The sequence below is a fragment of the Medicago sativa genome, chromosome 7 (genome assembly GCF_051527215.1).
Source record: "Medicago sativa cultivar Bolivia chromosome 7, Bolivia_mono, whole genome shotgun sequence".
NCBI lineage: Eukaryota > Viridiplantae > Streptophyta > Magnoliopsida > Fabales > Fabaceae > Medicago > Medicago sativa.
In genome coordinates this window covers 95,366,935-95,379,030 of record NC_140755.1, presented here as the reverse complement: position 1 = coordinate 95,379,030, position 12,096 = coordinate 95,366,935, and the positions used below count along the sequence as shown (strand labels likewise).

At 33.4% G+C, this 12,096-nt stretch overlaps 1 protein-coding gene, 1 long non-coding RNA gene, 1 other non-coding gene and 1 pseudogene across 3 annotated transcripts; 2 read left to right on the top strand and 2 right to left on the bottom strand.

Moving 5' to 3' along the window:
- Positions 1-2,430: 2,430 nt before the first annotated feature.
- Positions 2,431-5,459, top strand: PP2-A15 (phloem protein 2-A15). Its single transcript, XM_085731088.1, has 3 exons — positions 2,431-2,825; positions 2,915-3,033; positions 4,746-5,459. The coding sequence occupies exons 1-3, from the start codon at positions 2,517-2,519 to the stop codon at positions 5,206-5,208; spliced, it is 891 nt and encodes a 296-aa protein (XP_085587214.1). The 5' UTR covers positions 2,431-2,516; the 3' UTR covers positions 5,209-5,459.
- LOC146910654 (uncharacterized) lies at positions 4,326-4,585 on the top strand. Its single transcript, XR_015020707.1, has 2 exons — positions 4,326-4,446; positions 4,482-4,585. It is a non-coding gene; the product is annotated as an uncharacterized LOC146910654 (long non-coding RNA).
- Positions 5,460-6,789: 1,330 nt separating the features above from the next.
- LOC146910652 (wall-associated receptor kinase-like 15) lies at positions 6,790-8,065 on the bottom strand (annotated as a pseudogene).
- A 1,958-nt stretch (positions 8,066-10,023) lies between these two features.
- Positions 10,024-10,126, bottom strand: LOC146910651 (U6 spliceosomal RNA). The gene has a single exon (XR_015020889.1). It is a non-coding gene; the product is annotated as a U6 spliceosomal RNA (small nuclear RNA).
- Positions 10,127-12,096: the final 1,970 nt, after the last annotated feature.

Here is a 12,096-nt window from a genome sequence, read left to right as displayed (position 1 = left end):
TGCTCATGCTCCCACTAAATCAAAATAAATAAACTCAATTACAAATTCGGTCGTAATTGTTAATATAAATCAAATTTGGAGAGTAAAGGTCAACAAGTTATAGTTAAAAAGCATGTTGGCCAGATTTTTATGCTATTGTTCCTCATTTGTGAATTTTTCGTGAAGAAAGATTTCGGGACATAAAGCATTTCCCTTTATATTAATACGCTTCCAGAAGTAAATAAATACAACTCGCATTCATAAAGAGACTACTCCATCCATCTCAAATTGGATGTTCATTTTGAGTTTTACACGGTTATTAAAGAATGATTAATTCATTTATTATTGTTGATTTTAAAATAAAATGTATTTTATTTACAAAAATACTTTTATTAATTAATAATAAATGAATTAGTTAGATGATTGAAATGTATATATAAGAGCAAGATAGTGAAAATGAATAATAAATACTCACTCTGACCTAAATAAAATATAATTAAAAATGGATCGACATAAGTTGATATATACTCCCTCCGTCCTATATTATATGCAAAAAAAAAAAATCACACTTATTAAGAAAACTAAAAGTAGTTTGAAACATAGTTTCTTGTGTTATCTTTGAAATAAGTTTTATAGGAAGATGTAAAAACAATTTTCATTGGTTATTGGTTATTGAGAAAATGAAAAAGAGAGCAAATTGAATGCACTTTGCATTTAATTTTCCTTTGGAAAAGATAATTTTTTGAAAAAACATAATCAAATATGATAAAAGTTGGTCTTTTTTGCTTATAATTTGGGACAAAGAAAATGGATTTTTTTTGCCTATAATTTGGGACGGAGGGATATTTAATAGTACAAATTTTGAATCAAATATACATTAACTTTTGTTGATTAATTTTTGTTTATATTTTGGAAGAGAAAATATTAATATTGATATTAAAAAATGACAAATAATCTAAAACAATTCTTCCTCTAAATTTTTTTGAGACTAATAGCCACTAATTCCAATGTTAATTAATACCAACAGCTACTAATTCCAATATGAACATGATTACTGCAACTTCCAATACTAATTAATCCTAACAGCTACTAATTCCAACATGAACAAAGAACATCACGGATAGAATGAACATTTAGACATTTCCTATCTACACATTAAGCATGTGCAAGATTCTTTTGATCAAACATTGTTTAAAACATTTTATGGGTCCATAATTGATCCAAATCTATGACATAAAAACCAATAATTAAGCAAAAGGAAATGATAATTTGTGCCCTTAAGACATATGTTAAGAATTTTACTGATAGAAATTATATATTGAAAATTGTGTTAATTTATTGCTCAAAATATTTAATGTTAATTTTTTTCAATAAATTCTTATCATCAATAGAATGACATCAATGATTAACATATGTCCTAAGGCTTTTTATAGTCACACCCCAAAAAAAATTAGTTACACCCAAAATCTATTAAAATTAAATCATAATACCGAGAAAGCCCTTGTTCATAAAAAGACATTCAAAATCAATTTTTCATCTCTTTCTGTAACTCTTCACCTCCCACAAATATTCATTGAAAGTGAACGATTTTGATAAACAAGTTAAGGATTGAAGCACAAGGTCTTCTATCAATACTCTATCAATACTTTTTTGCGTGTCTTTCAATCGTATGAAAGCACAATTGATATACTGCCTGTAAAATTATAATTTCCAGATATTATGTGAACTCAATTCACGTAAATGTCTGATAATTGGGTTCACTTGTATTTAGGAATAAAACAAGTATGGGTGAATTGAGTTTCTTTTGGAGAACATGACTCGATTGGCGTTAGTTAATTGAGTAATCTAGAAATAACACAACTTACATTACATATTCAATTGGCCTTATTACTTTTGATGGAGGAGTGATAGGTACATGGTGTGACAAAAATCATGTCAAAATTGTGTAGCTTACACTTACAGGTGAGTTATTGAATAACTGTTCACGTAAGAATTGAAGGTGAACGTAAAGTGGAATAATTATGTTTTTTTTGAACGGCAATGAAATAACTTATGTGAATTATAAAAACTGAGTGATACCTACGTGAACTTAGTTCACGTCAATTTCCATAAGTATGTAAATTTAATTGACGTATATACTAGTATATCTATAAATTAGCAAAATCAGAACACGAGAATAACCCATTAAGGGTATTTTTGTCTAAAATGGGTGTAACCGGATGTTTACAGGGTGTAATTAGAATAAGTCATGTCCTAAGAGCACAAGTTATCTTAGATTAAATTAATTGAAACTAATATTTATATTGGAAAGACAAATGGATATGGATATGATACACAGCGAAGCAAGAAACGCGTGTAATCCTTTGATGTTGACGCCAATAACATGTTCCCACACCACACCAAATCATACCAACTCAGCTTTACATTTACATTTCTCCACCAAATTATTTCAACGACAACTAAATAATCACAATCAAATTCAACGTTCTTCTCTTACTATGGTCTGAAAAAGTGACACACTCGCTCGCGTGCGTGTTATGGGTGCTTCGTTGTCGAATCTTGGATCCAACGGTTCAACCATCGCTCCAAGTCTCGGCGACATCCCTGAAAACTGTGTTGCTCGTGTTTTTCTTCATCTTTCTCCTCCCGAGATTTGTAACTTAGCTCGCTTAAATCGCGCTTTTCGCGGCGCTGCTTCCGCTGATTCCGTTTGGGAATCTAAGTTACCTTCTAACTATCAACATCTTCTAAGGTTAATGCCCGAAGAACTACGCTGTCGGAATCTTTCTAAGAAAGATATTTTCGCTGTTCTGTCTAAACCTTTACCGTTTGATGATGGTAATAAGGTAGGGTTTTACTGTTTAGAATGCTTGTGTGTTTATTGTTTCAAATCATTCGGTTTATTTTTATTGATGATGGAATTAGGTTTTTGCAGCAATTGTGGCTTGATAGGGTTACTGGTAGGGTTTGCATGTCAATTTCGGCGAAAGGTTTGTCTATTACTGGAATTGATGATCGGAGATACTGGACTTGGGTTCCTACTGAAGAATCTAGGTTACATTCTTGAAACTTTTTAATTTAGTTATGATTATGATTTATAACAATTTGTGAAGTTGTGCTTTTTCTCACATTTAAAGTTGGATGTAGTTATAATTTCCCAATACTTGTTTTTAATTACAATTGTAATTTTTGAGAGCATGTTTGGGCTTTGGATAAACTGATTAATTAAAGACTTTCTAAATAAGTGTTTATCATACACATTTATGTAGTATATGATCTTGTTTAAGCTGCAAGTTGCTTTCATAAGTTAAATTAAGATGGAAATATTATTGGAATCAGTAGCTTATGAACATGTCATGAGCTACTATTTTACACTTACACATGAGCTTTTGACATAAGATTAGCCTAGCTAAACTGTAAATAAACTTGTCCTAATGCATCCTAAGATCCAAATATTTCAAGTCTTGTAATCTATCATAAAGTTATATAATTTGTGCACGACTAACCTGTTATAGTCTCAACAATTCCTGATTGGTTTGCTTGGTTTGTTTTGATTGTTTTTTGCTTGTAATTTTGAGATAAGTGGAAATTGGATTATTACTTTGGTGTTAAATTCTTTTAATCCAAGAGGATTGCTAGGAACACATTTTTTTTACACACTCTTGAATATAGTCTTTATGGTTGGTTCATGTTTTGAAAAATCAACTTAGTAACATTGTGAATTGATCACATTTTAAAAAATATGTTGACTTTTAAGGAAATGAACCATTCAATTTCAAGAAGAGTTGCTAAAAAGAGCGACTTGCTAATATTTCTCTGGTTCAAACATAGGAATATTTACTCTATATGCATTATAAATTACTATCTTTCATTTGTTTAAATTCCCTGATTCTATGTGTTTTGTTGTGTGCTTTTAACTGCTTTATTTAATAGTTGTAAACTTAATTTTCAATGGGAATGTTAAATTGCTGGAAGCTGATTGAAACTTAGTTCAGTTTGAGTTGTAGAACTTGATTTCAAGAATTCAATTGAACTGTTAATTGGGTCAATCAGAATGCTAAAGATGACTAACATGATAGAGTTGTTGAAAACTCGAATGTTAAAGATGCTTAAATTGTACTACATTCATCTCCAATATTAGAAACTACACTGCCTTCTCACTATAGATGCAGTTTGCGACATTTTACTGATGACCGGCAATTATAATTGAGCCTCCTAAAGGTGCTTCTCTTTGCGACTTTTGGTGTCATAGGAAGTTAATTTTAAACATCTTGTTATCAATGCTAGGGAGAAGATTAAATGAAGTTTTAAACATGCATACTTTCATCTTTCAAATTTCACCTGAAGTCTTCACGAGTTCTCGAAGTTTAGCAGAACTTGTTGGAAATGATGCTACGCGTTGCAGAGATAGACAAATTATTGTAAGAGGCTTGTTCACATCAAAATGCAGCCTATAGTGTAACACAGGTTAATCTCACAGTACAGCCTATAGTGTAACACAGGTTAATCTCACAGAAAAAGGAAATGTTTGTTCTATTAATAAAACATCAACATGTAGGTTTGGCTGCTCTGCGTAGTTTATTATGGACAGTTGTCCAAATTTCCATTCCCATTCGTAAAACTATTCCAATCTACTGCTTATAAGCTATATGTGCTTCTTTCCAGTAATAGTAGCACTATTAAGCTTGAGACTTAAGCTGCATTGCTTAATCTGTCTTCATTCTGTTCTGCGTATTGAATTACATTTCTATTATCATTCATTTCAGGTTCAACATTGTAGCATATTTGCAGCAAATATGGTGGTTTGAAGTGGATGGGGAGGTCGATTTTCCATTTCCTGCTGATAATTATACTCTCTCCTTTAGGCTTCACCTTGGACGATTTTCCAAAAGACTCGGTCGGCGCGTATGCAGCTATGACCAGACCCATGGTTGGGATCAAAAGCCAGTCATATTTAAGCTGTCAACTTCAGATGGTCAGGAAGCATCATCTGAGTGCTGCTTGGATGAAACTGTCCACGATGATACATACGGCAATCATAAGCGTGGATATTGGGTAGATTACAAGGTGGGTGAGTTTATTGTGACTGGATCAGAACCTACAACAAAAGTTAGATTCTCCATGAAACAGATTGACTGTACACATTCAAAAGGTGGCCTTTGTGTAGATTCTGTATTTATCATACCTAGCGAGTTGAGAGACCGCAAGGGAGGCGGTTTTTTGAAATGATCAGACATAGAATAGGGAGTTTTTTTTTTTTTTTTTTACCTTGGTGATGTCAAATATCCCAGAATACTTTGTTGGGATCTTTTACACAGCTACCTTTGTTAAGGTAATTTAGGATGTGATGGACATCATTTAGAATGTGTACTCATTAGTTTTATGTAATCACAATTTCTATGTATTTAAGTCATTTCCCTGCTGTTCTATAGGTTTGTCAGATGAAATTGATAGAGAATTAAGAAAACAAGCTTGACCAAGACCTGCTTGCTTCGTCTGCTCCATTTTTTAAACAATTTTTTTGAACGAGCTTTTTAAGGCTGTCTGTAGATCAGTTTCTGAAATTAGCCCATTAATCCAACGAACATAACCCTAAAATGATTAATTTCCTACCTTTTTCTATAGTTTCAACCGCTGCACTGCATGTCCTTCTTTCTTTCAAGTTGGAGCGTTGGACATTTATACCTTGCAATAATGACTTGTGCATTAATGCAACTTTTAGAGCAACAACACATCATTGTAGAAGGCGAAACACCTTCGAAAAATCTATGTCTATGATTTTAAAGCACCAAAAATATAAAAATTTATTTATATTTAATTCATCTCTTATTACAAAAAAAATAAAACTTTGCAAGAGAGAATTTTATAATGTATTAAACATGATTGGAAAAAAAAATTCAAAATTTTGAATGAAACACTTGAGTTGGCTTAACTGCAGTGAAAAAGCAGTGATGAAAAACTTTTGAGTGACTAAAAGTTAAGAAAAAATTTAGGGGGCTAAACGAAAAACTGAAATATTTATAGTGATCAAAAACATATTTAACTTTTGAGTTGGCTTAACTGAAATATTTATAGTGATCAAACTGAAATATTTATAGTGATCAAAAACTGAAATATTTATAGTGATCAAAAACATAAATTTATAAGTGGGGAATTTGGGATTCGAACCTCCGTTCTTACATATATAATGTAATGTCTCTACCAACTTAGTGACTATGTTCACATTTTTTTTTTTTTGTTTTTTTTTTACTTCTTTCAATGGAGAGAAAAGCGAAGTCATCCATATCAGAACTACTATGGGTCGCCCCTAGTTAGGTTGCATTTGTATCACTGCGAATCCATTTGTGAAGACATGATCAATTGAAAATTAAAGTTTCACACAATTATGAAACACATTATAGGAGCTAATGACATGGCTTTTGACTTATCCCACTCTTTTAAAAGTAGTTATCATCAAGTTAAAATGTTTTCCACAAGTAATAAAAGATTATAGGAGCCAAGGTTTTTCCTTGGGTAAGTAGCTTGCCAATATTTTACTAACACCAACAGATAAACGAAAATGGTAATAATGATAAAAACTAACTCACGAAAAAAAAAAAAAAACGGAAACAAAACGCTTTCCTAGTATTATGCATGAAATTTCCAGTTGTATAACAAATGAAATTTCCATTTTATTAGTTAAGTGAAAACAATTTCCCATGTTGCAAAAGGAAGACCACTTTGGAGGACAAGACAAACCATTCCAAATAGAGAAATGATATTTATACAATTAAGTTTTTCAGCATAAATAATTAAATACTAGGATTACTATTATATAATACACTTATCATTATCAAGCAGAAACCACATTATGTATATACTTCACTCTTGATCTTCAATCCTAATTATGCATATGAGGTGTTAAACAATATCCCTCATATTAGGCCTTTCAACTTTCTTCTCCCTAAGAAAATCATGTGCAAGCACCCAAAATAATTTTATCAAGGGTCATGAAGTCATTGATCAACCACTTGCATGATAGCACCATTGATTGCATATAGACTCACATGGATTACAAAGTTGACATCATCATGATCACGAGAAGAATCTACTGCTTTCTGTGAAGTCAAAAACTCTAGCAGCACAACTCCATAGCTATAAACATCACTTTTATCGGTTAACCGGCAGTTGCAGTCGTATTTGGGATCCAGCTACCACAGTGTTCCCTGAGCACAGGTGACACATGGATAAGTACCGGGTTAGCAAATCTGGAGCATACAAAATCCGAAATTTTTGTGTTGAACTTATCGTTCAATAGTATATAATATATGATGACTTAACATCTCTATGGTAGATAGGAATGTGTGAAGAAGAATTCAAGTAAGCCAATGCTTCAGTTGTATGTAAAGCAATCTTAAGCCTCTTTTCCAATTGGGATACCTATCATGAATAAGGTCATAGACGGCCACATTTGAGAAATACTTAGAGATCATCAAGGCTGCTCAGATTCTACATAAAGCTTGACTAGGTTCTTGTGATTGCATTGTGAAAGAACTGAAACCTCATTATGCACTAGTTGGGTGCTTTTAAGTTTACCAACTCTCGCTTTCTTGACAGCTACATGTGTTTCATCTTCTAGTTCATCATAGTAAACTTCCCCAAAGCAACCACTTCCTAAGATGCTGTTGTGTGAAAAACAGTTTGTTACTTTGTTCAACTCTGTCAGTTGAAACATCATATAAGGTTTCTCCTCTCCAGCGCTTGATTTCTGCACAATTTCTCTTTCCTTGACCTGCTTAAAACGTTTGAAGGACAGCGATGATGACAAAGACCAGGACCAATGAGAAGAAAGCAAAAGAGTCCCAACAGAATCACTATTACAAAGCAAAAGAGTGCATCGTCTCTACCAAAAGGGGAACATCGAGTCTCTAGAGCAATCCCATTGTGTCCTGCATACAGGTTCGGATGGAAGAGACCATCTAATCTGTAGGCCTCCTTCCCCTTGATTAGGAGGTTTGTCTTGGGCCAAATGAAGGATGTATAAGGACCCCAATGATTGATAGGACCCCAAGGAATCATTTTGGTTAGGAAGGTTCCGGGAATCCATGGAAACATGAAAGAGCCAAAGGATCAAAATAACTAACTCAACGCTAAAGGGTTATAGTGTGATGTACTTTTTCGCACTTAGGTTCTATTCTCCGTTTGTACCTTATCCTGTGTGAGAAGTTCTTTTCCTCTGTGTTGGTTGCAGTTTTTTTGTTTTTGTTTTGAAACAGCTTACATATTCATACCTCCTTATATCATACAAAGCGTACAATAGCGGCACAAAAAAGACGCTACTACAATGGGCCCGAAATAGCGTAACTCTAATAGAAAAACACAAAAAGCTGTGCAGCAGAAACTCTGTCACTGACGAACACAGTATACAGCAACAGAGCCGCGACACAGACCAGCAACAAACGCCCAAAAACCACCAAAAAACACGCAGAAAAAGACCATCTAAGGAGGCAAAATCCCTAGAATCCCAACTCCACTCATAGAAAAGGCATGAGGGAATCTTCAATCTTTGTAAACTCCATTGCCACGATAACACAGTGATCACTAATCCTCCTTAGTCCATACACCAGGAGAGCAGGAGTGAGTTATTTGCTATCAGTAATTGAAGAACACAGTGATCCATTTCAATCTGTTTCTGAGTCATTACAGGGTGCTTCTGAATGCTTTGCAACCGGAATTGTAAAGGTGAATCTTGTAAGCTGAAGGCATGCCACTAGAAACAAATGTGCAACGAGGGTGAAGACCACTTGCACATTCTGATAAGCTTCCTTTGACTAGCATTCCAATGACCCAAGATCGATATTGGCTCCCAAACCTACAATCAAAAATCAACATTGATCAATTGTAAAGTCAACCAAAGTCAATTCACAAATACAGAAAAAAAGCTGGATAATGTTCAAAATAGCAAGGAAAAGAACAGTTGAATAAATTGAACCACAATATTTTGGCAACAAGAAATATCGACAATCGCAGAGGACACGTATTGAATCGGATTGGCTACATTATTGCATGATACCATTATCCAATCTCGACTATTTGTAAAAACGTAATTTGAGCAGTCAAATCTCTAATTAATGGCCAAGATTATTTACGGTCGTGACAAATATCAGTTTATTCAAATCCCTCTATGCAAAAGTGCTATAGGGCCGCTATGCCCGCTATTTGACAACACCAGTCTATTTGCACGATGCAGTTAAAGCATTGAATCTAGATTCACGTAAACAGAACCAGTTTCACTGCAGTAACCGCGTGACAAACTAGTTACCACACTCACTGATCTTGACTGTACAATCTAAATCAACATAAATATGCCCCGATGGAACTTGCTCGAGTTTGAGAGTTTCTCTTCCTTTCATTCTAGTCAAGCAGCATGCGCACGCACACACTATATTACTAATTAAAATATACAAATGCAAGAGGCTAGACCAAAACAATTCTTCCTTGCACTATCAGTAAAAAAGACGAATTTACCTTTCACGTACTAAAATTCTGGAAAAAGGAAACAGTATGCTCAGGTTCAGGATCAGGTGCTAACTGGAAAGTAGAAAGTAGAAACTGCATCTGTAAATATTCTTCCAACCTAGATTGATTGGCCTTCATCAAATCCATGTATAACAACACACAGTGAAATAATCTGATTAATTCAGAATTCTTAGCATTTAATTACTTATTCAATTAAAGATGAAAAACAAGAACAGTAATCTAGGATTTTGGCCATTTGGGGATTTCTAGAAATAAAAAAAAAACATCAACGCATATTAATCGTGAAACAAAACAGTATTCAACTAAAGTAAAATAAAATGAAACAAACAAAACTATCTAGGGAAAAAAAAAATTGGACCATTTCTCGATTTGTGCGTGTCATCCTTGCGCAGGGGCATCTAGGATTTTGGCCATTTGGGGATTTCTAGAAATAAAAAAAAAACATCAACGCATATTAATCGTGAAACAAAACAGTATTCAACTAAAGTAAAATAAAATGAAACAAACAAAACTATCTAGGGAAAAAAAAATTTGGACCATTTCTCGATTTGTGCGTGTCATCCTTGCGCAGGGGCCATGCTAATCTTCTCTGTATCGTTCCAATTTTATCGGATGTCCCCGAAGGGACAATCCTTAGTGCTATGTGAGGATATATAAACATTGAATATGCATAATATTTAAGCGATGTGGGACAAAAGTAACAAAAACACGCACTTAACAACTGAAGCGAGCAATGGTTATGCTTCGCACAATGTGAATCAAAGTTTAGCACTGTCTTTTTACCTCGTCATTGTTATGATTTACTGATGGAACTTGGTGCTCATCACTTCCTCCAAATACTAGTTCTGCTTTGTTTCTATCCTTGTGAGATTTACTGATGGAACTTGGTGCTTGAAAAATTGAAAATGTAGAGAAATCATGATTTTCCTCACATTTGAAAGTTGAACTCAAGCTTCATGTAAAGCAATAGAAATTTGTTAATTTATTTATTTTTTTTACAATTTTTTTTTGTTAATGTTTGATAATAGATTATTGGACCTTTTGTTATAATTGGGCTAAAGGTAGTTTAATTTATTTATATTTCATTATATACTCTTAGGGTAACACTAGTATTTACTATTTAGAAGTTTTGCACAATCTAATAAAACACTAGTGGCCTTTGTTGTGTTATTCTCTCTTTTATCTAGTTCTCTATATTGTTAACAGCTAGGTATTATATTACTTTTTCTTACGGCAACAAACTTCACTCATATTTTCGTTCATCAAAATAATAGTAATACATTGGAATATAATCAGACTTTGCGACTAGCATAAGACAATGCTGCTCTGGCTAGAAAGGTGAGCAGCATTGTAAGCTTGCCTCCGAATAAAACTTATCCGAAAGTTTGTTAAAGAATACAAAATTGTTCTGCAAACACATAAATACTGCCCCACTCTGTTCTATGACTTGGTCTCCCTGCCAAGCCGACCACAGTAGAACTTGCTTTAGACCCATGCTTCCTCCTCTTATGGGCTCGGTTTACCAACATTTCACACGGTTTAAGCACAAATAAAGACATTCCTAGTTAAGTTCTACTTTCCCACCCTAAGTTATCATTGTCCACCTTTTGTTATTTTTCTGTATGAAAAATCATCTCGGTATTTGTACATTAAACATCTCGGTATTTTTATTTCAAAGACCCTGGTGGAGAAACTCGCACACTATATGCGCAGAAGAGAGATATTGTGGGTTTGAACCGCCCCCTAGCATGTCAAATGTTACCGCAGAATGTTACCATATGAATACACTTACGGGACTTGTGAAAATAATCTAGAATGTGGAGGATAGCATCTTTTGCTGGGTTTTTTTCTTCCTGCAGTTGCATGCCCATGTATGATGCGTCTACCCACTAGTTTTATGTAATCACAATTTCTATGTATTTAAGTCATTTACCTGTTCTATAGTCTTTTATCATATCTTTTGTATCAGATATAGGCTTATCATATGACATTGATAAAGAACGAAGAAAACAAGCTTTGGCCAATACCTTTGTTGGTTGCTTCGGTTTTTAAACTATTTTTTTAAATGAACTTTTTAAAATACTCTCGGCTCAAAATAATTGTTATATTCAACTTTCACATATAATAATGCACAACTTCGATCATATTATCTATTACAAAATATTATAAAAAGTTTATATTTTGAAAATATTAATTGAGACAAATTAATCATCTTATTGATTAATATTTGTCTTTATATATTAATAACACTAATGCTTTCTTAAAAATTGTAACGTTCGGATTGGTGAGTAGTGTTTGAAATAATCCCACTAATCCAACAAACACTTTTAGAGTAGTTTTTTGAATTCAACGGCTACACCGCATTTCCTTTTTCCTCGTTAGGACCGGTGGGGGTTGAGACGTTGGACTCTTCTTAACTCAGAAAGCTTTTTAATGCTTATGGTAGATTTGGGCAAAGATTGGCAAATATTTTTTTTCTTTCTAAAATGGACGAGTTTAAAGACCATAGATCTTATATTATTCTTGACCCGTTGATCATATGTGGAAGAAAGTTGTTGGAATTTTAGGATTAATTAAGATTTGATTTGTTAATTTTCC